At 38.4% G+C, this 27,154-nt stretch overlaps 1 protein-coding gene across 10 annotated transcripts in view; it reads right to left on the bottom strand.

Moving 5' to 3' along the window:
* The window catches only part of HDAC5 (histone deacetylase 5), a 148,742-nt gene that overhangs the window by 14,849 nt on the left and 106,739 nt on the right, over nt 1-27,154 (bottom strand). For all 10 annotated transcript variants that reach the window (XM_070727694.1, XM_070727695.1, XM_070727693.1 and 7 more), the window contains 9 exons: nt 26,944-27,075; nt 23,915-24,027; nt 19,942-20,073; nt 14,755-14,977; nt 11,497-11,708; nt 10,756-11,061; nt 6,021-6,186; nt 4,353-4,486; nt 186-306 (listed from right to left, as the gene is read on the bottom strand). In XM_070727694.1, the coding sequence (XP_070583795.1) occupies nt 186-306; nt 4,353-4,486; nt 6,021-6,186; nt 10,756-11,061; nt 11,497-11,708; nt 14,755-14,977; nt 19,942-20,073; nt 23,915-24,027; nt 26,944-27,075 (1,539 nt within the window). The remainder of the gene's footprint in view (nt 1-185; nt 307-4,352; nt 4,487-6,020; nt 6,187-10,755; nt 11,062-11,496; nt 11,709-14,754; nt 14,978-19,941; nt 20,074-23,914; nt 24,028-26,943; nt 27,076-27,154) is intronic.

The following is a 27,154-nucleotide window of genomic DNA, read 5'->3' on the forward strand; positions in this document are numbered from 1 at the left end:
TTTTATCAGACATTATGTTAAAAAGATGGCCTACCACATTGCATTTCGTCATATTTAACCATACCTTTTCTGCCTTTACCCTACATGCAGATACAGCAATATACTCTACATTCTGCTATTTCTAAAGGAGAAACGTTCTGCATTTTGAAAATAGAATTATATATGCAAAATGCTACACATTCTACCTAGTAATTTCTTGTTGTCAAGTTTTTGCCTGTTCAAGGGGCTTGTTCCATATAGTAATGTGTGATGTTCTGAATGGACGGCCTGTATTTCATCCAATGTTGCCTTCCGACCTCGGATTCTCTAAATAACAACAACAATAACAACAACAAAAAATGGGGGAAGACATTAGACAGAAAAGTTGAAATATGGACTTAGTACTAGGTTCTCCTTCAGTTACATTTACCAACACAGATATTTTATACTCGTGTCTATGCTTTGGTAGTAAGGTTTATTCGTATTATATTATTTTCAAGCTAAATATCTAAATTTGGCTCAACTACTAAGCTTTTCTCCAGTCTATCTTTCCAATATTTCATTTCAGGTTAAGAATGGTGGACAACTCTTCAACTGTCCCTTTTCACCCTCCTGAGTATTTATGAATGGCTGAGGACCCATATCAACATTGCAATCAAAATTCATAAGTTAAGTGCTTACCTTCAAAGACAAAACCAATGATTACTATTGTTCAATATTAAATTATTTTATGGAAAAATGAATTCTTTATTCTGGCTTCAGAAGATAGGGTTCCTTTTTAATCTGCCTTTCTATTCTAGCCAGGCATTGTTTTTTTGAGTAAAATCCATATACAATGTAATGGTCCTTTCAGGCAAAAACATTGGTAAACATGTAATTGGATTTCTTCTCTACCCCACTAAGTTTTCTCTGAAATATTTGCAAGAAATCTTCCCCTGAAAAGTACTTTGATGATGTTTGGGATATTTCTCTACAACTATAAGATCGTTCACACTATCTTGCATTGACAGATAACTGGTCTATTTGCCAAAATACAACTTTTTTTTTACTACCAGCAGCCAAAGTTTCAGGCAAATATATTTTCATCTCTTATTACCACAGGTCAACAGATTTCAGTATCTGAAATCTGAAAGGAAAGCATTCACTTGCCACTAAGGCTTCTCCAACCTTTAAGATATGTGGTCATTGACTCCTAAAATAGCTCAGTTTGCATGTAATTTCTACTTATTGAGAAATCTGGGAATTAAAGTCAGCGCATCTGTGAAGTGGCCAGATTGGGGATGTTTGTAGTAGCTGAATCTAAGTTTCCTTGAAAAATCTGTGAATTAACAACAAAGGTAAATTCAGGAAATAAAATATATATGCCTCTGGAAAGCAAATGATTTTTTTTCAGTTGATTAAAATCAGTTTAATCTCTTATCTGGCTTATTTATTATTCTAATTCTGAATAAATCTTCCTTTTAAAAAACCCCAAAGAATATGACAGAGCCTACAGTTTAATTCCTTTGTCTGCTTTTAGAGTGAAGCTAGGAATACTGAAAAATGTTACAATTAATAAAACAGCTATATATATGTACCTAAGTTCAATGTCAATTCATATCAAAGTAGCAGCTATGTTTGAAGCCTCATATTTTTAAAATATTTTTTCCAATTATTATCTGACAGTTATAGTAATTACTAGACATTAATTGGCAGGGCCTAGGGGAAGAGGCTTGGTGGGGCCTAGGGGAAGAGGCTTCTCTGTGGGGCTCCAGCCCTCTAGAATCAGCTCCCCTCAGAGATTCATACTGCCCCCACCCTCCTTGCCTTCCTCAAAAGTCTGAAGACCCACTTGTGTTGACAGGCTTGGGGGACACTAGACATCAGCCCCTGCCGATGAATGGAAGGCATGTTTGGTTGTCAGAATGACAGTGACTGGGTTTTTAAAAAATAAATAAATTGGGGTTTTAGATTGTTAGTTTTAGTTTAAAATAATTGGATTTAGGTAATTTTGTATTGTTTCTTTTATATGTTGTAAGCCACCCTGAGCCCTCGGAGAGGGGTGGCATATAAATCCGATAGGTAGGTAGGTAGGTAGGTAGGTAGGTAGGTAGGTAGGTAGATAGATAGATAGATAGATAGATAGATAGATAGATAGATAGATAGATAGATAGATATAGATATCTAGAATGAATTAAGTCACTGACTCTTAGTAATTACATTTTTTCCATGATGTTCTGTCCCAAACCTGATCCTTTAGGTCTTCCAATGACTCATTATGTCTATAACCAAATTTAACCATCTTCCTGATGTTTGTCCTCTTCTTGCCTTTTCTTCCACTTGGGCATTTACATCTCAAGTGTGAACCCTAAGTTTATTTTTCAATTATCCATTTGTTGGCTTGTCCACAAAATACTGCAGTCTTCTCCAACACCAAAGTATAAAAGTGTCATCATTCTTCCTATCTTGCTTTTTCAAAAGCTAACCTTTGTTTCCATACAGAGCACCACAGGGAAGTATCATGGCTTGTATGATTCTGATCTACTAAATATCTATGCATCTAGTACAACGCTGATGTGAATTAATACATCAGGCCTTCATTTTCTGATTAGATTTATATCAAGGCATATTACAGCTGATCATGTGTGATAGGAAAAAATAGTACTAAACTTAAAACAATCTTATACTTTTGGCCCATCATTTCATATCATTGGATTTTATTCACTTTTGGCTGAGTGTTCAATGACCTGGTATTAAAATCATTTTTAACTATCCTTCCCTACCCCATTTCTAATTTTAAGCATGGGAAAAAAATAAATGAACAAAAGGCTCAACCTCACAGTTAAATTTGCAGATGTGGCAGATAGTTTCAGCTGTATTTGGATAGGAAGTGTCTCCTTAATGTTACTTATGCCTACATCATCTCGAGGCTCTATCACTGCAATGCGCTCTACTTGGGACTACCCTTGAAGAACCTTTGGAGATTGCAACTTGTTCAGCATGCAGCTTTGCGAGCCATGATGGGTGTACCTAGATGCACCCATATCAATCCAACATTCTGCAAGTTGCACTGGCTTCCAATTGGCCTCCAAAAGCAATTCAAGGCATTTGGGACTCACACATGCCAGCGACCGATTAGGTCGCAAAGAGTCAGCCTCCTTCGGATCCTGTCAGCCAAAGAATGCTGGCTGGCGGGACCACAGGGGAGAGCCTTCTGTATTGCTGCCTCGGCCCTCTGGAACCAACTCTCCCCAGAGATTCGTACTACCCCCTCTCTCCTCATTTTTCAAAAAGTGCTTAAAACACATTTATGTTGGCAGGCCTAGAGTCGTTGAGCAATGGTTTTCCACTCCGGCCCATATTATGTATGAGTGACGACTGTGTGCTGTTTTATTGGGTTAAATTTTTACTTGTTCTTAGTTATGAACCTTAGTTATGTATTGGGATATTTTAAAATTTTATCATGTTTTTTTTACTGTTGTAAGCTGCCCTGAGTCCGCAAGGAGAAAGGTATCCTATAAATTCAATCAATCAATCAATCAATCAATCAAGCAATATCGAAAGACTGCATAGTTGCTTTCCCCACGAAGGTTCAGTACATAATTGATAATAATTGGGGGGGGGGGGAGAGAGTCAACAGGTTCTGGCATGAAAAATATAACCTATAGTACTTTAAAATTAATGGAATAGCAGTGAGGAAATATGTATATGGTACTGTTTTTCATGCAGGAACATGAGCTTTCAATTTATAAATGGGCTAATCGTTTTCACGTTACGTATCAAGAGTGCTGACATCCCCTGGAATGGACTGACCTTGCTGAGAAAATCCTGAGTATGAAATCTCAAAGTATTTACAAGTTATGATAGGGAAATCTGAGGTCTTACTATGAGTTTGCTGAAGCAAAAATTCCAGCACTTCATGAAACCATGCAAACTGGCTAAGGGCTGTTAGGACTTGCAGTACAGTAACATGTAATCAGAGGGACTTCAGTGTTTCACTTTCTTTTGTTGTTCTCTTTTGTGTTTGAAATAGAGACTGAAAGGTAGGCTTTGCATATCTTTCTTTGTTCTTTTTTTAAACCCTCGTTTCTGTGTGGCTGGTTTCCAAAACAAATAAAGAGGCAGCAAAATTGGACATACTTGCAGCAATTGAAAGATTAGCAAATTTATTAGGACTCAAGGAACAGAACAAACTCTACCAAGTGCCTGAAAATGTGGACTCATCTATTTTGTATTTGTTTTTTATGATGCCAGAAAGCTTGGCTATATATTCCAGGATGGGCCTTCCTCTGCTGTAACATCATTTCCTCCACTGCAGCTATTTTTCTCAACATGACTTTGGACATGTCTTACCAGCTGCTGGGGAAAAAAGTTCTCCCCTTGAGTTTTCTTACCTCGCACTTGGTTAGCAATCCTGTCTCTTGTAGTCTGGACCAAATACTTTGGATCCTCCCAGCATGTTCTGGGTGAACATTAGTGTTTCCACATGTACATTGGTGCTTCAGCATGAATGTGTCATAAACAATACCTGTGAGAAGGTGGGAAAGGAGGGGAGAAAATAAAAAGCAACCAAAATCTTGTCCAGCCTTTTGTGGACAGGTGGCATATTTGTCATTCTACCAGCATGCTATAGACATTATTGTGTCACAAAATTACTTCCATCATAGGTATGTTGAGTTATAAAGCAACAATTAAGTAGAAGGCAAACTCCTAAGACTGCTTTGTATCAATTAACATTCCTTCTACTATCCTGACTTTTCTCTCTCTCTCTCTCTCTCTTTTTAACACAGTGATCAGCCATTCTCTCTAAACGAAGCAGGAACTTGGGGCTACCACATTATTTTTATTTGTTAAGAATCCCTGTGAGCTTGATGAGATTCTTAAGATTCTATACATGAGCATAAATAATCTATCCTTGAAACCCCATCCTGGCCATACTATCTTCAAAGACTGCAGCCAAATGCAACAAAAGTCAAAATAATAAAACATATAAGAAGAGAGATTTAATGAAAATTTAAATTGCATCTTTCCCCCACATTAACTCTGCCTATTCAAATGGCATATAGCAACTAACAAACCACTTTTTTCCTGTTCTTTTAAGTCAGCGTTGACTTAACTGGCAACTGAATGGATTAACTGATCAAGTTTTTCTGATAAAACAGCAATGGCAAACCATTTCTGAAATCTTGCTAGGGCTGACAAAAAGTGTCTGGCCCAAGGTAACCCAGCTGGCTTTGTGCCTAAAGCAGGATCAGAACTCATGGTCTCTCCATTTTTACACTGATACCTTAACTACTATACCAACAAACCACAAAGGACCCTGAAGTTGAAAAAAAAGATGCATTAATTAAAAGTATCTAAAAATCAAGTATCTAAAAAGCATTTGCATTAGCTAGGCCACTAACCTGGGCAAAGTGAAGTAATCACATGATTTGCAATGGTTTCCAAGTATTTACTGGCTTTTAACGAAGGTGCTATTTTTAAAGCCTTTTAAAATAATTTGAGGGACTGCCCCTCCAGTTATAAACCTCTCCAGCTATTAAGATTTGCAGAAGCCTCCCTTATCATAAAAGCTTGCATTTCTGGTATGGGAAAGAGCATTGCATTGTTCCTAGCTTGGAATACAATTACCTTATGAGTTACATTTGGCCTATATTCTGGCAACTTTAACAAAGTTGCTAGAGAAGCATTTGTTTCTACATGCTTTTGATACTGATTAGCATCTACCGTAATTTTATTTAAGTTTTAAATCCTCATCAAGTAAAATAAGACAGTAATAAAAGAAGTCTAGTTAAAACTATCAAACTGGCAATCTTCTCTCAATGAACCAAACTGATTGAGATTCAATATACAATCCTGTTGTGCCCTAAAGTAAAGAATAAAGCAGAGACAATATTTAGTTACTGGACACTAGGGACTGGATGTGAAAATAAAAGAGAACATTTGCAGAATCTCTTGCATATCTGAGAAAGAAATCTCCAGGGTCGGAGATGCATTTTCTAAGCAGCTTGACAATGATCTCCCTATCTTCCAAGGTCCAGGAAAATAAGTTATTCACCTACCTGTAGTGAAAAGGTGATGGACCAAAGGCTCAGGTGTACTGTTCTTCAGACTAGTGCTAGCAGGTGAAGACTGAGTACGGCTAAGGGCTTGATGGGGTGCAGTGCTGATGCTGAGGGGAGTTTGATAGAGCTGCAGAGATCTTAGCTGATGCGCATCAGCGAATACCTGTACATTTCATAGGAATAGTAGCCAGAGAGAAACAAAAAGACAGATCAAAAATTTACTTCACTATTTCACCAGTTTTTAAAAAATTGCCTTATTTAGCCCAACATATAGTATTTATGAAGAAGTCAATGCTCATTGACAGTTTTTTTTTACTTGTCCATGTATTTATAATTCATCTGAGCACATAAGATGGAACAAAGCATATCATTCTGAAACATTTTAAAGAGATATTTCAGAATATGTTCTGTTTTGAGTTATGAAATGGGCAGCTGAAGCATTCCAGAAAGTACTGAAGCCTGGAAGTAATAATAATAATAACAACAATAATAAAAGTAATCTTTTCTAAGCTTGAACCACACTTTACAGAATGTAAAAAATAGCTGATTTTGTAGAGTTAATTCATGAAGTTTTACAGCTCAGTTGTCTCAAAATAACTTGTTTTGCATACTGCAAGGAAAACTGTATATATTTTGTTAAAAACATTAGATTTCAGAATAATAGAACAGAAATTTTATTTTAGACAGCTATATGGCTGGTAGCAATCATACCTTATAGCAAGTTCTATGGATGTAGACTAATTTTATGAGTTTAGCCATGTTAATTTGATAAGTTAATTTGAATTTTTTTTAGCTTAGATCTCAAGCAAGGATCCACTGACCCTTCCTTAAGAAACTTCTGATAAGATGGAAGAATAAGAGGAAAGTAGTAGAGAAAATGTGCATATGATGTTTGTGTGTGTGTTTTGTTTACTTCCAAATCTGATCTAGATCCTCTTCCTGCTGCCTTGAATTCCAATGGCAATGGCAAGCACAAAATATTACTCTTCAGGAAGTATAGGAAGTGAAAAGAAATATTTGTTTATCCTGATCTAACCGTCCCCTCCCCTCTTCAATTGTTTCTGAAACTCACGCAAAGAAACATTACGTTCTCTTCCAGTAGCAATGGGAGAACAAATCCTCCCCCCCAGCACCCACCTCCCCACAAATATCTTCAATGTTAATATATTTGTTTAAATTTGTTTTTTTCTTTTTGCTAGGTGGTGGGGATTTATTGAATGGCAATATAAATTTCATGAAGAAATAATTATATTTATGCATCTTACTAGTTTACTAATTTAGGCTGTTAGATTAAGCAAACCAACCTCCCATTGACCATGGGTAAATATGACCTATGAACACAGCCAATTCCCTACTGCAGCCATGCTCAATCTGCAGAATTTTAGAATCTCCAGCCAGTATGACCAATTACTTTGATAGCTGAAAATTCTGGGAAACTGGTAAATCTGGTAGGTACTATGTTGAGAACATTCTATAGAGTCATTCACAGAATCTAAAACATGGCAGAAACTTCAAAGATAATATAATAAATGGCCATTAAGTCTTTGTGTAAAATTCTACAACAGATTGACTACCTTCAGAGGCAGTCTGTTCCATAATCATAAGAGATTATCTGGCCAAGAGATTCTTTCTAGTTAAAATATTTTTCTTGCATTTTGAATCCAATGGTTCAGAATTTATACACTGGAGGAACAGAGGATAAAACGTACCACCTTTGAGCATATAATTTTTCAGGTTTATACTTCTGACCTCCCAGATATTAGTAATCTCTCATTTAGATTCTCCAAAATTTCTCATCACTGATCATATTGTGAGGTTGTTGGGCATTGATGTTCAGCAATTATTACAGGCTGCAAATTCTATATTAATGCCAAGATTTTCAAAGTATTATATTATATTCTGTAATCAGGGTGACACTGGGGGAAAATGGAGCTTGAATATGTGGGGAAATGATCAACATGAATCAAACCTGCATTTGACTGGTGTTGTGTTCTATGCTTGACTGATTAAATATAGGATTCTACAGTAAAGTCAAATCAATAATTTTCCAAATACGTGGCATCCATTTTAACAATTGTGTCCATGCCATATTATGCATGATGAGTCCAAAGCTACCCCTTAGTGTTCCGGTGTTCCTGTGACATACTTTATTTTTGAACTCCTTTCAATCACTTCTGATTTCTTTGCTGACCCTTTGTATGGAGGAAAGGACTTTCATCCCTTTGCCAAACACACTTTCTAGTAAGGAATTGATGAAACTTTTAAATAAACAGAACGAAAAGGAAGACAGATGACTCATAAACAAGGATGATGTTCAGAAGCCAGAAGTATGCTCAGAAACCAAGGATAAGAGAGACAGAAAAGGTGACTGTAATGCAGGAGATGAGTCACTTTCCTTTCCTTTTTGGAAGCTCCATTATCTCAGATGAATGGGGATGAAGAATGGGAAGCAAGAGATACAGTCATTCAACTAGCTCTCCCAACTTACGGTTCTTTATAATACACTTTGCTTGTGGTATGAAGCACTTCTTTCTCTATTCTTCCATAACTATATTATTCTCCCTACTTTGAACCAGTCTTCTTCAAGAGGCAGTAGCAAAGAAGCTGAACATGAATGGGGGAATTCTAGGGGACTAAGGGAACTGGGATTAGGAGGCACTGCATTACGGTGGTTCTCCTCCTATCTCTCTGGTCGATCACAGTCGGTATTGGTGGGAGGGAAGAGATCAACCCCTAGACCCCTTTTTTGCTGGGTATCTCAGGGCTCAGTCCTCTGTCCCCTACTACATGAAACCACTGGGTGAGATCATTTGACAACACGGGATTTAGCCATATGCTGATGACACCCAGCTATATATCTCCATCCCATGTCAATTAAGTGAAGCAGTGAATGTGATGTGCCAGTGCCTGGACGAGGTGAAGCTCTGGATGGGAGTCAACAGGCTCAAACTTAACCCTGACAAGACCAAGTGGCTGTGGATACTACCTCCAAAGGACCATGTCGACCGTCTTTCCTTGGTTCTGGGGGGAGAGAAATTAACCCACTCAGAACTAGTTCGCAATTCGGGTATCCTCCTAGACTCAGTTTAGATCACCACCTGACAGCCGTAGCTAGGGGGACCTTTGCACAGGTTTGACTAGTGCACCAATTGTGACCCTACATGGATCGAAAGGCTCTTCTCACTCATGCCCTTGTCACCTCACAGCTGGATTATTGCAATGCACTCTACACGGGGTTTCCCCTGAAGAGTGCTTTGAGACTACAGTTGGTCCAGAATGCAGCTGCGCAAGTTGTTGTGGGTGTGCCTAGATACAATCACACTACATCAATTCTTCGCAAGCTGCACTGACTTCCTGTCAGTCTCCGATCACAATTCAAGGTATTGGTTATTACCTTTGAAGCCATACATGGCTCAGGGCAAATGACCCGTAAGATCCCACAGGGTTGGTCTTCTTCGGGTCCTGTTTTCTAAACAGTGTCGGGTGGCAGGTCCGCAGAGGAGAGCCAATTCTCTGGAATCAGCTACCTCCTGAGATCTGCATTACCCCCCACCTTATTGGCCTTCTGGAAAGGCATAAAGACCTGGCTTTTCTGACAAGCCTGGGGCCATTGACCTCAGAGGGGATGACTAGCGAGTTTGGCCCATGAATATATGGATGGCTGCAATTATTTTAAATTGAAATCTTTTTATATTGATTCACGTTCATTTTTGTTGTGAGCCGCCCTGAGTCCCTAGGGAGTTGGGCAGCATAGAAATATAATTAAATAAATAAATAAATTAATTAATATGTTTGATCTTCAGTGGGACTGCTGCTACTCTCTGCAATATTGTTTTCCATTTATAAAAGCTTGTTTTTACTATTAAAAGCATACTATACTTTTCTTTAATTGATATTTGTGCCTAAGCAATACGACTAATCATTCAAATGGGGCATACCTCTCTTTTTGCACTCTTCTGGGTTTTTTCCCTACTTCACTACAAATATCAAGAAGTAGCAAGGCAGCCATATTTTTGGGGGCATGGGTCATAAATAACCCAAATATGTTTCCTGCCTTCATGCCTATTCATGTTTTTAGAATCATGATTTCTCTCCTATTTCCATTCTTCTCCACCTTCTTTTTCCATGCAAGTTGGTCAAGAGTGTTGCCAAAATGGAGACACCTTCCACAAATGTGAGATAATGGAATTTCACTACCTCTCTGGAGTCTTCTCATATTGAAGAGGAGGGGGGGAAGGGCTATTAGTTTTCCTTGCTAGTCCAGGAATTAATTGCCATGCCTAAAAATGCATCTTATGCTAAGCAAGTTTGGATCTCACATCTTTGTATACATCAAGGCACAAAGTCTCATAACTCATAGATAGGTTCTTTGCTCTCATGTTTTCCCCAAAATAAGACCCTGCCTTATTATTATTTTTTTTGTATCCTGAAAAAGCGCTTGGCCTTATTTCCAACTCTGTCTCCCTAAGGAAATTGTAGTTTTGGAGGGGAGGGCTTATTTTTGAAGAAGGGTTTATTTTGGGGGGAGGGCTTATTTTCAGGGGAGGGCTTATTTTGGGGAAAACATGGTACATGCTTTGCTATCTTGCTTAGGAAATGAACAGATGAACATAAATGCCTCCCCTCCCCTATATCTGGACTTGAAGAGGAGAAGCCTTTTGGAGTTTTACAATTTCTTTCCTGTGACTTCAGTAGAGATTTTAATGATACATTATTTTAAGGGAGGCCTCACCTGCCTGTAAGTAACTCCCACCTCCTCAACCTCCTGATCTTCTTCCAGCCTATTCACTCCATCTTCATCTTTCATTTGAAAACAGCCTTGCTCAATGACTGCCCTCTTTTCTTCTTCCTCGTCCTCCTCTTGTTCATCCAAGCCATCCTGGGTCCCCTCATTTTCTACTGACCCATCCAGCACAAAAGGCCCCTGGCCCAAGCCCAAACCAAGCCCCAAAGATTCCTGTTGTTCTGTCAATTCCTCTTCTGTTTCTTCAGGATGTGTGGTAGGCGGCCGTGGCAACTCACCAGTCTTAGTGATTATCTGCAAGAGCGAAAAAAAAATCAAAAAGGAAAAACTGTTTGCATTTTAATTTCCTAGTAATTCTGAGGTCGAAGCAAGAACCTGGAAGCCTCGTGGGTTGGAGGCAAGTTACACTAAATACATAGTTTCGCTGTTCTGGTGACTTTGATTCTTTGAACTTTCGTCCTCTAAGCGGCTTACGGGATAAAGGGAAACTGAAAAGAAAATACACACACTATTCAATTACCCTGTTCTAAACAGGTTCACGGTAGCTGGAAGATTTCAACAGTCCCGGGTAGCTTGGAGCATGCTGAATGACAAACAGAACAGGGTGTGGGGGTTAAGAGCTTTTGCTTTTGATCATATACTTTTTAAGCTTGGAATACCAGAAAACATGGACTCATGTCCAAATAGAGTACACAAATGTTTCCTTGAGTCACAACTTCCTTTGCCTACCTTTCCCAGTTGAATCTGCTGCTGTTTCTGCTTCTCCAGGAAATGTTGGTGCTGTTGCTGCACAACCAAGTGTTGCAATGCTTGGGGACTCTGAGGCAGTGGGGACGACTGGGTGCGGCTCAATGGACGATGTCGAGGCAACTTGCTTACAGTGCGCAGGTTGGAGGGAATGCGTTCTCCTGTCACTAGAGGGGATTGGCCATGCAGAGGAACTGGAATGAAGAGACCAGGCTTTATTAGGAAGACACTTGTAAAATATTGCATCACGTTTCATTTAAAAATGAAAAGCCATAAGCCGTGCTACTAAATCTCATCTTTTTTTAAAAAATGGAAATATTAATAACCAGCTTGAACATGACCACAATTTCACAAGGTTCATATTCTGATTTGTCCCAAAAATGCAAAAATTGTCTGCGTGACTATAGACTTGATTTTGAAGAGAGGAAAATTAAACCAAAGCTGCAATTAGAAAGATTATCTATCACTGCTCTCCTTCTATAGGGAAAAAAAGTAATAAGATGGAAAATGAATGTTATTTGCTTTTAGCCATAGTTCTTGGCAATCAAATACCCAAAATAAAGTCTAAAAACGTGCCAAATTCTTCTTTCAAATTACCTCAAATTAATAAAAACTAGTTTTCAAAACACAAAGCTGTTGCACACATTCATCCCCTTTTCTGGATGCTACAGCCAGTTTTGCAATCTGGTCTGTAATGAAAGCTTCCATACATCAAAAACCTTATTGCTATTTCAGTATTTGTGAAGTGTTTCCTTGCTGGATAAGACAGGATAAATAACAGGACAAATGTTAATCTTAGATTAACATGTATTTGGGAGGAAGACAAATAGCCTTTGATCATTCCACTACCACACATACATTCATGGTTAAAACTAGGGAAGATAAGAATGCCAGCTTCCTGGGAGAATGTGGGCAATCGATAAATGCTCTCTATAAGAAGAAAGTAAGGGTGGTTATCGTGATTGGTGTGTAATATGATGTATTATCTAAAAATATGTGACTGGCTGATAATTTTCACAAACCCATAATCAAAAAAATTTGGTTGACTCTGGTTTCTCTGTTAAACACAATCCTCATGAAATACAGATATACTCTTGACAGACTAAATCAGAGGTCTTCAAACTTGGCAACTTTAAGACTTGTGGGCTTCAAGTCCACAAGTCTTAAAGTTGCTAAGTTTGAAGACCTCTGGATTAAATTGTGTCAATCATTCTGAATTCAACAATTCAAATTAGATGATATAAAGTAGATAAACTGTGTACTGCATTTGAAGCAGCCTCTCTTAAGTGTTGCAATACCGATTACTTGAATCGGTATTAAGTATCATTCATTTGTTTAGTTCCCAAGTCGTGTCTGGCTCCTGGTAATCTTGTAGCATACCTGGCCTCCCTATTTTACACTGTCTTCTTGATAATGCATCAATGATATTGTCTAACTATCACATTCTCTGCCTGCATCCTTCTCCTTTTGCTTTCAATCTTTCCCAACATTGTGGTCTTTTCAAATCAGTTCTTCTCATTTAGGGCCAAAGTATTTGAGCTTCATTTTCAATATCCATCCTTCCAAAGGACACTTAGGGTTGGTTTCCTGTAAGGTTGGTTTCCTTTTGACCATTTTTATCTCCTTGCAGTCCAAGGGGCTCTCAAGGGTCTTCTTCAACAATACGATTTGAAAGCATCAATACTTCAGAGCTCAGCCTTCCTTATGGTCCAACTTTCATAGCCATACATTACTATTGGGTCAATCACCACTTTGACTATATGGACCTTTCTTGGCAAAGTGATGTCTCTGCTTTTTAAATACTGTCTAGATTTATCATCGCTTTCCTCTCGAGTGTCTTTTAATTTCATGGCTTCAATCACCATCTGCAGTGATCTTTAATATCATTAAATATAGTATCATTAATGCTCAATGATAAAGCTGTTTCAATTATAGTACTGTAGCAAGATTCAGAAAAAGGATTCCGCTGACAAATTTATTTTTTAGACTTTCAAAAACTTCGTTATTGCTTGTTTTCCAGAACTCAGCCCTACAACAATGGGGCTATATAGACTGCAGGCCCTTGATATTGCATTAGAGTTGCTATGTTAAGGTGCTAATTGGCCAACATCAGCTAAGTACCTGAAGTACTTTGTTTTTGAAATACATTCCAGGTATTTAGAGGAGCACATTTGCTCCATTTCCTGTCCCCTTTGTGCACTTTTGATCTCTTGCCAGAAATAATCACTTTAAATGTTTGATTCCCGATTTCAATGTTTAGTAGAAATTACTCATTTTGACCAGCAGCCCATTAAAATGATTCTGTTTCAGAAGAATTATGTACTAGCCTTTTCTTAGAACAACCAATAAAAAGAATGAAATGGCTCATAAGTGAGCTGCCTCTGACAACTAAGCAGAGCCATCCTGGAAACACATTTAATTAATTATCAGCACTGCCCAAAATGGATCCATGACAATGACAGTTGGGTCTAGTGCAGTGATGGCGAAACTTTTTTTCCTTGGGTGACGAAAGAGTGTGCATATGCACTATCACGCATACACGAGTGCCCACACCCATAATTCAATGCCTGGGGAGGGCAAAAACAGCTTCCCCTGCTCCCCGGAGGCTGGAAACGGCCTGTTACCCAACTTCTGGTGGGTCTAGTAGGCTCATGTTTCACCCTCCCCAGGCTCCGAAGGGCTTCCCTGGAGAGTAAAAATGTTCTCCCCCATTCCCCTGGAGGCTCTCTGAAAGCCAAAAACACAAGCCCAAAATCAGCTAGCCGGCACACACATGCACGTTGGAGCTGAGCTAGGACAACGGCTCGCGTGCCAGCAGATATGGCTCTGCATGCCACCTGTGCCATAGGTTCTCCATCACTGGTCTAGTGCTTAAGGCACCAGGCTCTAAAACTAGGAGACTATAAGTTCTTGTTTTCCCTTGAGTATGTGAAAGCCTGCTGCGTGATTTGGGCCACTCATTCTCTCTTAGCCCAACTCACCTCACAGGGTTGCTGTTGTGGAGAAAATAGGAGGATGAAGGCGCATTAGGAATGTTCACCATCTTGAGTTATTTTATTAAAAAAAAATAAGACAGGATAAAAAATAAATGTTACTGACTTCCATTGAATGCTATGCAGTGCTACCCCTGCTACTCCACTTCTCCTTGTTTCTCAGCTGTTCCAAGCAACAATGGTTGAACACTACATTTTCTATGCCATGCCCAACCCTTGTGAGCACACTCACACTTGACCTGCTCACCAGCAATTAGTGTATTCTGTTGCCGAGCTTGTTCCAGAAGCAGGACATGTTGGAGCAAGGAAGCGTGCCCGTGATTATTGGTCTCTCCCTCAAGAGCAACCCCCAGAACGCAACTGGGAATAGACGACATGCTGAGGAACTTGCTTGTCAAGGCACCGCCCTGGCGCAATGATTGGATGGTCTGGCGCTCTGCTTCTTGCGGTGTGGTTATATTTGGGGAGGCCTAAAAGAAAGAGAGACAAAGAGGGCTGTTAGGCTATCCTAGGTCCAAGTGATAGATACAATAAAATAAAATTATAAAGTGGGGGGGGGGAGAGAAAGGGGAAAAAAGATTTGAAATTAAGAGCTAAAAGTGCAAAAGTAAAGAAAGAAAAAAGAAACAAAGTAGCTTCTTTCTTTACAGCATTCAAAAGTATTTGAATACAAAATGCACAATCACTATCCCTTTTATCCATTTTAAACTTTCTTATATCATTTCCTTGTTAACCTTTTTGCCATAAGTTCTTGCATCTTTCAAGCATTTTTCTCTTTATTCCTTTGTAATCCAGAAAAAATATGATAACCCACCAAGTGGAATATTATCTTGATGCAAAGAAAGGAACTCTTTAACTATAAATTAATTCATTCCAAATGTTATTAAAAAATGAGGATTCCGCAGATTTTATTTATTTATTATTTATTTATTATTTAGATTTGTATGCCGCCCCTCTCCGCGAACTCGGGGCGGCTCACAACAAACTTTTTATGTCCATATAGGCTAAGATCTTAATTCATAAACTGATTGCACAAACTTTTGTTTCTGCAGTTTATTAATGAGGAGCAGCAATCTGGAGTATAAGTGGGCAATCTCATGCTTTGTCCTTTATCCAGAAAGATTTTGCTGACCAGCATTAATTCTCTTACCAGCATTTCTGCTGCAATATTTAATTTGCCTCACCTACCCTTTTCCCATCTATCCTTCCTTATCTTTCAGGTACCAAATTTTCCAAATAACAGTTGTCAAATCCTGCAGCCAGGCATACTCAGAAAAGAACTGGAAAGACCTTTACTCCTAAAAGGGTAAAGTATAATATTTCAAAAGCCTGCTAAAGCAATTCTTCTGCTTAGCTTATACTTAGCATAATTAAGAGGAGCTGTCTGGTCAGAAATTGATATTGTTTTCTCATGTCTCTTACTCATCTAGGACCTTGTTTCAGGACTATTATCCTTTATATTTCAATGGGTTATTTCTTGCTCTTTGAAGTACATTAGTACCTCTACATATGAGCTGCTCCACATGCGAGTATTTCAAGATATGAGCCAGGAGGGGAGACACATTTCTGTTCAAGTCCCGAGCTCAAATTCGGGATACGAGCCGAGCGTCCACTAGGTGGCGCAAGAAGCTTGCTTTTGGTTATCTCGGAGGGGAAAAACAAAGTCTAAATCTATTTGTTCCAGATACGAGTTTGCTCGAGATACAAGCTCCCTTCTGGAACGAATTATGCTCGTATCTAGGGGTACTACTGTATCTCTGTTTTTAGCGCCTTCTTTGCAAATCTCACATGTACCTCTCTAAGTAATTTATTTCTTGAACCATACCTTGTGTATACTCTAAATATTTTGTCCATCCCAGCAAATATCTCTTGCTTGTCCCCCTCCATAGTATCTGCCAACAATTCTGCCATTTTCCCTGCAAGGTTTTTCTCTTTTTTCTTCCTTGATGTTCTACAATCTCAAGAAGTATTCAGCTTTATCCATCTCCAACATAATTACTGTTCTTTCTCAAGATTTTTGTCTGCCTGTGTAAATCTATCATTCATATCTTCTATTTTCTTTTCTTTTTGTTCTGATTTATTTTCTATTTTCTGCATCCTTTGTTCATTTTTTCATTATTGTCTGTTGAATGTTCTCCATTTTATCATCCATCTTTTCCATTTTGTCAACCATCTTCCCCATTCTTTCCTTTATGTCTTCAAAATATTTTCTTGTGGCTTCTTGAAATGTTTGGAGCATTAATTTCAATTCTGCTCGCATTGTATTTGTCCTGTTCATTTTTTCTTGCTGCAACATGCTATCCAAATATCTTTGACTTGCTGGACTAGATACAGCTGATGATGATGATGCAGATGTCTTTTTTCTCCCTACTTTGCTTAAATTTGAAGTGCTAGTCATTTCCAATAATATCTTCAAAAGAGAATAATCAGCAAAAATACAACAATCATCTAATATTTCCTCAATCCCCTACTAACTTCCACCTAACAAGTACTGCATTTTTCAGATGAACCGGAGTATAAGACACGCCTTAGTTTTTTGAGAGGAAAATAAGAAAAAAACTGATTGGCGGGTGGAGCATCTCCAATCAGCTGTTACCAGAGGTGAATTTTAGCAACAGGCTCGTTGGTTGTGAGGTCAGCAACTTGCTTTGTTTTCTGCTTCTAAAACTTCCATTCCACAGGCTTTTTTTCTGAAGCTCCATTTCAGAGGCTTTTTTCAGTCTCTGAAACCTCCATTTAAGAGGATGGGCAGGGCTACATTTGGAGTATAAGGCGCATCCAGATTTTCACCCTCTTTTTTGGGGGAAAGGGTGTGTCTTATACTCTGAAAAATGCGGTTTTTTCACAAATCAAACCACCACCAAAGTCTCCAAACCATTTCGAATTTGCTATTACAGTATTGTAGTCCAAAAAAGAGGAAAGTCGTGGGAAAAAATAAAAAATAAAGTTCCTTATTAATCTTCAGGTACTTCAAATCCTAAGCCTTCTTTTCTTGATTGATTTAGTATATTTAATAAATTTTTAATCCACTTAGACTCCAAAATTCAATTATTCCAATTGATATATCCAAACTGCTGGCAGTGGCATAGGAGGCAATGAGGTGGTGGAGTAGGAAACAAGGTGGGGGGGAGGGTTGTGGAACTTCCCTCTCAATGTACCACCCTGGCTTACCTGAGCACCTCGCCAGCCAAGCACTGAAGCGCCACAACTGCTGCTGTAGCAAGACAGAGAGAGAGAGAGGAGAGGAGCTCTCCAAACTCTGTGTGTATGAGAGCTCGCGCAATCTCTGCTTCAGTCAAGGTATTCAAACTCCCGGCAGCGGTTGGGGAAGAGGGGAGGAGCCACCAGAGCAGCTGTTTTTCTCCCCATCCTCCCCACTCAAGCAGTGATGGGCTCTACGGGACAGCAGGGCCTCTCATTTTTCCCCTGGCACAGGGAAAACTCCAGCTTCAGTCGAGGCATTCAATCTGCTGGTGGCGGCAGCCACTTACGCAGCCATGATTGCCCCCTCCCCAACCAGCCAGCCAACACCACCTGACCTGCTTTCTGCCCGGCCAGCCAGTGTAAAGCCTCACTGTTCTCCTCCTTGTAGTTGTCCTCCACGCCTATGCAGCAGCGGGAGAGGGCCTCATTCCTGCCCAGCACAGCGAATTCTGGCAGACTGAACACAGGTTTGAAGGGCCTGGCCCCACAGTGCTCCCTTGCTCAATTGAAGGCTTCGTTTAGCTTTCAAACAGTAAAGCTGGCTCACGTAAGAGAGCAACACACCAGGGTCACGGAGAGCATTTGTTCTTGCACCCATCTGATTCTGACTCTAGGACCAGCCTTACTGTTGCTGAATGTCTTTGAGTATTCCTACACTCGTTAAGGTATCCCTGGGTATCCAATTTTAATTCTCAACAACAATCTAACAGCAATTAGATCCATTATCTCCCCTTACTTGACTTTTCTGGTTCTGCTATTTGCCTTGTGCCTACTATATACTAAAACCTCACGATGGTAGACATCTCTTCTCTCTATTTTTTGTAAAGCTCCATATGTACCATTTGTAATTACAGTGATTTTAGGAATAAGAACAGCAGCAATAGGAAAGTTCCAGCTGCAGAAGCTTTGTTGATTTGAAACATTTTTTCTTTTACTTAATCATTAATTTAGGCTCCCCAAAGTCCTCCAAACAGATCTGATTTAAATGAGTTCAGAAATATAATGGTAGAATAATAGAATCCAGTAGACATATTTGGGGCACAGTGACCTAGTACAAATTAACAAGCTACCACGTGATTACATTCAAATTCAAGACTAGGCTAATTAATAGAGATCTGGAGAACTTGCTAATTTCAGCTGAGTCTGTGTGTCTGGAGCACAGACATAGCTATAAAGCCGTTTACTACACTTGGACAAATCACAGCAGAGAATAGTAGAACATGAAATCTGCCAGCTGAGCTATTTCTAATTTCTGACACTGAAAATAGACAAGCTATCAACTGGGCACAACTGCCACAGGTCAGGTCCTGAGCCAAATGTGGTGCCTGTCATCAGAAAGAAGCAATAAATAGGATACAGCTTGGTATCGGCTGCTTGTCAGAAAACAAAACCCAGAGACCAGTGATGCTCTAAAAGCAGAAAAAGGAAAGGAAATTATATATAGTGAGTGGTCTATCTCACCAAATATTAGGGTCCCTCCATTGTACTGAAAAGGCATTGATACAGATATGGACAAATTATGGAACCCATTGCCCCCAAAAGCTGGAATGAAATGTCTTAAAAATTTCTAAAAGTTAATGTCTCAAAATTGTAATTTTAAATAAGGAGAATTGACTAAATAAATGTTTAAAATGTTCATATATGTTAAGCTTTCATTTTGATTATGTTTACATTTTTAATTTTAAAAACATTGGAGCAAATTTCCTGCATGGTACTGAACGTTTTTCATATTATAAAGCTGTGTTTTAGCATAGAACTGGAGGCCAGAAGATTGATAAAGACTAAGAAAAAGATGATAATAACAATACTGTTTATGGCTGATTAATGGCTTATATGACTCACTAAGTGAACATAGAAATAGTTATTTAGAGAAATTGTTCAGTAACTAATTTAACATCATGTGTGTAAAACTCGCTATCACATGCTATTGCAGTGCCATGTATATAACTTCAAACTATATGAATACACGGTATGGCAAAATGGTATCTTTTAAACTGAACTCAATCATCCATCTTTAGCTTTTCCTTTTCACAAGGATAGGGCAATGCTTTTATGATGGTCATACTTAATGTGTGTATGTGTGTGTGTGACATGAAACTTGTAGGGAGCATTCTAAGACAAACTCTTTTTTCATTTACTTAATTCCAGTATTTCATTTGTTTCATTTCATTGTTATATCCATATCTATAAATTTCTATAAAGTTTTGCGTGAAGGGATAGCCATACTCACATTGAGGTGTGAATTTGTGACTGTGACAGTTGCCTGGAGTCCTAAGGAGATATTGGGCAGTGATGGAGAAGTGTATAGGCTGAGTTGGCTAGCTGATCCATCCACAGTAACAGCTTGGTGCTGGGGCAACATCTATATAAAAAGAAAAGAAGGATTAGAAAGTAGATAAGACAATAGAGATAAATACGAATATGTCAAATACAGCAAGAAGAAAGAATATTCTCCCAGTTCTTTAATGTGACCTTATTAACAAGGCAAGACAGAGCAGAGATGTATCCTGGGATATAAAAGCAGGGAAATCTGGGGCTATGCTGGCCAGGAATTATGGGATTTGCAGTCTAATACATCTAGCCAGGCAGAATTGGTAAGACTAATATAAGTATGTCCTCTTCAATTATCTGATAATCAGAGAAGATTTACTTGTGCTTGACAATATAAAAATTAGCCCAGTAAGAAATTACAGTTGTAATACAAAAACTCATCAATAAAATAAAGAAGATTAATACTCCCCAACTCTTTTCAGAGAAGCTTTGCCCACCAAGGAAACCAAATTAATATCTGTGCCAAAACTAAACTTGGACTGGATTGGATCTATAAGTCATATACTGTCATACAAGGCAGCTGGGAGACTTAACTTGTACAGAAGTATTTATTGCTTTCTTTCTTTTTTGCTTTTAATTCCCTAAACACATGAAAAAGGACACAAGTTATATTCTTCCAAATTTTTTTGTCTATATCTTCATTCTGCCTCAACAAATCCCATCAAATTATACGACTATTTTTACAACTTCAGCAATAATGATGTGGGATTCCAGCAGATACGAATAATTGTTCCTAAAGTGTGTTATAAACTTGTCATACGATCACTACCTATCTGCTAATATTCAATTTTAGTATCTTATCAGCTGGGCTGAACAACTATCAAAGATCCATTGAAGATAGTTTTGACTCCCTCATCTCTCACCCTTTTCCCTCTTCTCTACTGCAATCAGCCTGGTTGCATATTATCTGCCACTAACACTGTAAATCTTTTCATTGCTTTACCACTGTAAAATGAATGATATGCTGGGAGTAAATGGTGATGTCATAGAAACATAGAAACATAGAAGTCTGACGGCAGAAAAAGACCTCATGGTCCATCTAGTCTGCCCTTATACTATTTTCTGTATTTTATCTTAGGATGGATATATGTTTATCCCAGGCATGTTTAAATTCAGTTACTGTGGATTTATCTACCACGTCTGCTGGAAGTTTGTTCCAAGGATCTACTACTCTTTCAGTAAAATAATATTTTCTCATGTTGCTTTTGATCTTTCCCCCAAATGTCATTTTAAAGATAAAATTATAGTGTATTTAAATTTGATGTAAGATAGAATGAAAGCCTTTCTTGCATATACCTTTCTTGATACAGAACAATTAAAACCCGAATCACACGTTTTATGAAGAGTTTTTATCCCAGAACTATAATTGTACTTTACTAGGGGGACACCATCAGTGAACTGCTGGACAATAGTACTTGGTCTGTTATGTGGATGTTGGATGGTTCAAATGGGAAATTGTGGCGGATTGTTATGTATGTTGAGATTGGTCTTTGGCATCATACAAATTTTGTTGCGTGGATATACTGTGTATATACATACAATGACAATAAAGTATGTACGTGTGTGTGTATGTATGTATGTATGTATGTATGTATGTATGTATTTATTTATTTATTTATTTCAAACTGTTATAAGTGCAGTGGTGTGCCTTTCGTCCCCTGTCCAATTGTCTTTCCTTTCTCTCACTTATCATATATCATATATATTTTATCATATGTCATATATATTTTCTTTCTTTCATATATCCTCTCCTCTAAGTTCACTTTACCCTTATATATATTACTACATGTCTATTTTTCTTCCTATGTATTTGTGTATTGGATAAATGAATAAATAAATAAATAAAATAAATAAAATTAAATTTATCGTCATTTTTAAAAAAGAAATCTCCCTAATAGACCTAGATGATGGTGAGGACGATGATGATATTGTAAGTGTATTTCAAGGGAGAAACAGGAGTTTGGAATAAATTTAAATGATGTTGCTCTTTACAATGTTGAAAAGCAGATCTGTCCACCAGGTGGTGCTTTCTTTTGTAACAGTGTGAAAACACTCTTTAGAAGTCTGCTGGGGAAAGGAACTATCACATAGAAAGAAAGTAATAATAGGCTCTTTTGCACTGCAGACCAACGCAGTCCAGCAGAAGTCAAAAGGGGGGGGGGGGTTGCGTTGAGCAACTGAGATAATAGAAATACCCACAGAATTTTCCCCACAGAAACAAAATAAATGTACCATATTTTTTGCCTGTAAGACCCACCAGTGTATAAGAGGCACTAAGATTTCAAAGAGGTAAGTAAGGGGGGGGGGTAGTTTTTGTCCTCCCTGGCCCCAGGAGCACACTGCAAGCTTCCCAAACCTTCTGTGTGCCCTGTTTTGCTTTGTTTTTCAAAGGGGTATGCAGAGAATTTGGGAAGCCTGCAGAGTGTTCCAGGGGCTGGGAGAAGGCAAAAAACCTGTTTTTGTAAAAAAATAAAATAAAAAAAAAATCAAATCAAATCACCTGTTTTTTTCACAAAAAAGCACTCTGCAAGCTTTCCAAACCCTCTGTGCAACCCATTTTTGTGAAAAACAGACACCCAATTTTTGCAAATTTTTGCTTTTAAAAAAGGGCTGTATTTGGTGTATAAGACACACTGATATTTCCACCCTCTTTTTGTGTGTGTGTGTGTGTGTGTGGGAGTGAGTATACATCTTATACTCTGAAAAATACAATAAGTGAAAATCAGAAGAGAATATTTAGCTTTGCTTTTCACAGAAAAAAAAAATTCTCTCTTCAGGGAACTTTCAGATTTTTACCAGAAACCTGGCACTGTCCAAAAAGAGCCGGGGTGGTGCAGTAGGTAGAGTGCTGTCCTGCAGACCACTGAAGCTGACTGTAGATCTGAAGGTCAGTGGTTCAAATCTCATCACCGGCTCAAGATTAACTCAGCCTTCCATCCTTTCGAGGTGGGTAAAATGAGGACCCGGATTGTGGGGGCAATATGCTGGCTCTGTTAAAAAGTGCTATTGCTAACATGTTGTAAGCCACCCTGAGTCTAAGGAGAAGGGAGGCATGAAAATCAAATGGATGGATGGATAGAAAGATAGATAGATAGATAGATAGATAGATAGATGGATAGATGGATGATAGATAAAAATACAGCATAGAATCACTTTTAATGAAATATCACTTTTAATGAAATATACTGTAGATATGACTTCAAGAAAATTGTCTAGAATGTATAAAACTACTTCAAACATGTTGAAAAGAAAGGGTTATTCTATGTGGTGGACTTGAAAAAAAGCCTGAAATTTGTAGGTTCAAATACATATAACGATACAAAGAACTGTAAATTCAAGGGCGCTTTTTTTCTTGAAAAAGTAACCCAACTTTTTTTTCCATGAGGAGGAAGAAGAAAAAAATGTTTCATTTCTCATTCTAGAAATTTCCATCAGTTCTGAATGGAAGAATAGGTATTCAGAGTTGAGACAGGATGGTGGAAATTCCGGTCCTTTCTTTGGGGAGATCAGAAGCTGGGACTGCAACCTCGTCGGTCGGCTCCGAACTCTCAGTGTCTGAGGGTTGGAATTCAGACCTAAGCCCGCTGACCCTCTCCCGCCCACCCACCCCTGAGGGGGCAAAATGAAGGGTGATCACCAGGAGGGTAAAGGGGAGCCACACCTCTCCTCCCAAGTTGGTGAGCCCCTAGCCAACAAAGCAAAGCTGGTTTGAGGAATTCTGGAAGTTGAAGTCCACAAGTCTTATAAAGTTGCCAAGGTTGGAGACCTCTGGTTTAAAGCAACAAATAATGGACTAAATATATACAGGTAGATAATAAAAGAGACAAAGCAGCATATCACAGCAGGCAGCCACACACTTTCACTATCCTTACCTCAGTATGTATATTAGGCACTGACCCAGTAAGCCCATTTTCTGTGATGGTGCAGTTGGAGCTGTTTGGGGAACTTGGGCCAGATCCAGGAGCACTGTTGCACATTGAAGACACTGCAATAAAAGTTTGGGGGTGGGGGTTACCACCATGTCAGTCCTCCATTGAATTAAGATACAGTGGTGCCTCGTCATATGAACCCCTCATCATACGAATTTAGAAAATCCCTAGCTCCATGTTTCTAGTTCACAAGACTCTTAACTGAACAGTTGTCTCAACTGAAAGCAATTATTCCAAACAATATTCCCTCAGACTTCTTTTATAAGATTTATTGAAATGAAAGGATACCACTATAGAATTTCAGTGACTAATTATTATTATTATTATTATTATTATTATTATTATTATTATTATTATTATTTATTAGATTTGTATGCCGCCCCTCTCCGCAGACTCGGGGCGGCTCACAACAGTGACAAAAAACAATATATACTGACAAATCTAATAATTAAAATCTAAGATAGCAATTATACATTTAAAAATCTAAAAGCAAGGAACCCCAATATAAAAAAAACATACATACAGTCATATCATGCACTAGGATTAGGCAAGGGGAGATGTCTCAGTTCTCCCACGCTTGACATGATTTAATGATTTCCAATTTTCCCTGTATGCATATACATTTGAGTGAATATTTTCTTAGTCTCTTTTTAACAGTTTTCAAATGGTGAGGAAATTGATCTTTTCACTAATAATTGAGAAGCTTGCTGACGGCTATTTTTAAGTTAGGTTCCTGAAACTATTACTTCCATTTGTGGTTCTGTAAACTATTACCTCTATTTGTGATTTCCTAATCAAAATGTTTAGATTTCCTTGTTTTGTCAGAATTGATTAAAAAAGAGAAGGATGCAAGGCATGATTCCACCAGACATGAATACTCCTAGCTTAAATCTTTGATATTTCAAATTCACCTTTCTATATATTTTATAAATATAGAAGTGAATCAAAGGGAACTCTCTAGTTTCCAAGAAGGAGCCTCAGGTTGCTGTGAGCTTAAATGCCAATCTTCCACGCACCCCCTTTTCCCAGTTAAAATAAAAAACTCCTTAAATTAAAGAATTTAGTTATATATAATTATAATTATGTTTTTCTGTCAAGGCACCCGGGCCAGCAGATCTAAATATGGGAGGGAAATCACTGCTCCCTTATATATATGTTCTTAGGTTCACCCATCCCTCCTCTTAGACTGCAAAATATGCAATGTATTTAAGTGGCCTTTGAATAATTATCATTTTAATGAGAGTGATGCTATCATACTATTGGGTCAAGATTAAACTAAAAATATTCAAACATTTCTTCCTCTTTCAGGTTTTTAAAAAAGAAATGCTATAATTCTTATGACATTCATATTCTCTGGCCTGAATTATTGTCATCCCTTTTGACTAGATTTCTAGTCAGATCCAAACTCCTGACCCAATAATTTTATATGTAATAAAATGTAATTAGTGTTAGTTAGTGTTATGTTGGAATTTGATAACATGTTTGTCAGGGGGTCCAGGGACTGGATGCATGTATGAGAATTTAGCCATGGTTAATATACTTTATACTTTACTTCAGATTTATTTTTGAGCCTCTTTAAAATCTCTAATATACCTGCAAAAATGCATAAATAACTAACAATAAAATGGCAGACAAATAAACTGGAACTAGCCAAATAAACAAAATTTATTTTAATTATCTAAAAAAATAATTCAACTTTGATTCCAGCTTCTTCACCACCAATCCATGTTTGAAAGAAAAACATGGTTTCGTATCATCACAAGGTAATTTGAGCAGAGTGCTCTTAGCTAAGCTATCACTGCTCAATAAATATAGTTTAAAACAGAAAACTCCCATCTTTCAAACAGAAGAGCGAGGAAAGTGAGGCAAAATTGTACAAGGCTCTCTATATAGTGGTACTTCTACTTAAGAACTTAATTTGTTCCATGACCAGGTTCTTAAGTAGAAACGTTCTTAAGTAGAAGCAATTTTTCCCATAGGAATCAATGAACAAGCAAATAATGCGTGCAAACACATTAGGAAAGAAATAAAAGCTTGGAATTTGGGTGGGAGGAGGAGGAAGAAGAAGAGGAGGAGGACAGTCTCTGTGGAAGGAAGAAGGTGAGGTGAGGGGAATCAAAAAAATCCAAAACTTTAAGGTTTTTTTTAAAAAAAGAGGGACTTTGAGGCAACGAGGAGGAACACGCGCCTCTAAACACCCTGAGGAGGCTTCTCCCATACACTGCCTCTCATACACAGGCTGCTGCTGCTGCTACCTGTTCCTTCCCATGCTGAAGGGTTCCTCTCTCCTCTCGCTCGCTCGCTTTGTAGCCGTCGCCTTTCCTTTGCTGTGGTGACTCCATGGCTGCCCAGAGCGAAGGGAGTGTTTCTTTTATCTGGGCGCTGGCAGAGGTTTATTCCCTCTCCAAGCACCCAGAGAAAGGAAAATGCTTCATTTGCTCTGGACTGCCAAAGCCTCCTTAAACACCACCGAAAGGCTCCTCTGGCAGCCCAGAAAAGCCCGAGATGGCCAGAATTAAAGGGGGAATGGGAGGAAACTGACCGGGCCTTCGTGCCACTCTCAAATTTCCTGGGAATATTTTCCGGGCTCGGGTTCTTAAGTAGAAAATGTTTTTTAAAAAGAGGCAAAACAATCTTGAACACCTGGTTCTTAACTACAAAAGTTCTTAAGTAGAGGCATTCTTAAGTAGAGGCACCACTGTAGTTCCATTCTTTAGGAAAACATGGCTCCAACAAATTATTGTTTCATCTATTTTGCCAAATTTCTTCTTCAATTAAAATGTTTTGACCTCCAGTATCCTGTTTCATCCAACGCTTTGTAGCATACCAGAGCATACTTTTAGTTTTTAATCAGTCATTTTTCTCCCTTCTTGACATACTTGGGGAGAGGACTGAGGAATTAAATGTTTCATCCACCTTTTATAAAAAAGCAAATGATACTTGCACTTAGCTGGGCTAATGTTCTCTCTCACCTGTGATTTCAATTGCTCGTTTTTTGAAGGTGCTGATGACTGTCCCATCCTTCCTCCGCAACAGAGGACTGCTTCTTCTCTCTGCCACCTTCTGTTTTAATCTTGAGCGCACTTTTAAATTGGGTTCTGAGGCTGAAAAGAAAAGGCAGGCAAGAATGAAAACTAAGGTGGTCAGTATTCACTGTAATAGACTTAGGCAAGGAAGCAAATT

The sequence above is a fragment of the Erythrolamprus reginae genome, chromosome Z (assembly GCF_031021105.1).
Source record: "Erythrolamprus reginae isolate rEryReg1 chromosome Z, rEryReg1.hap1, whole genome shotgun sequence".
Taxonomy (NCBI): domain Eukaryota; kingdom Metazoa; phylum Chordata; class Lepidosauria; order Squamata; family Dipsadidae; genus Erythrolamprus; species Erythrolamprus reginae.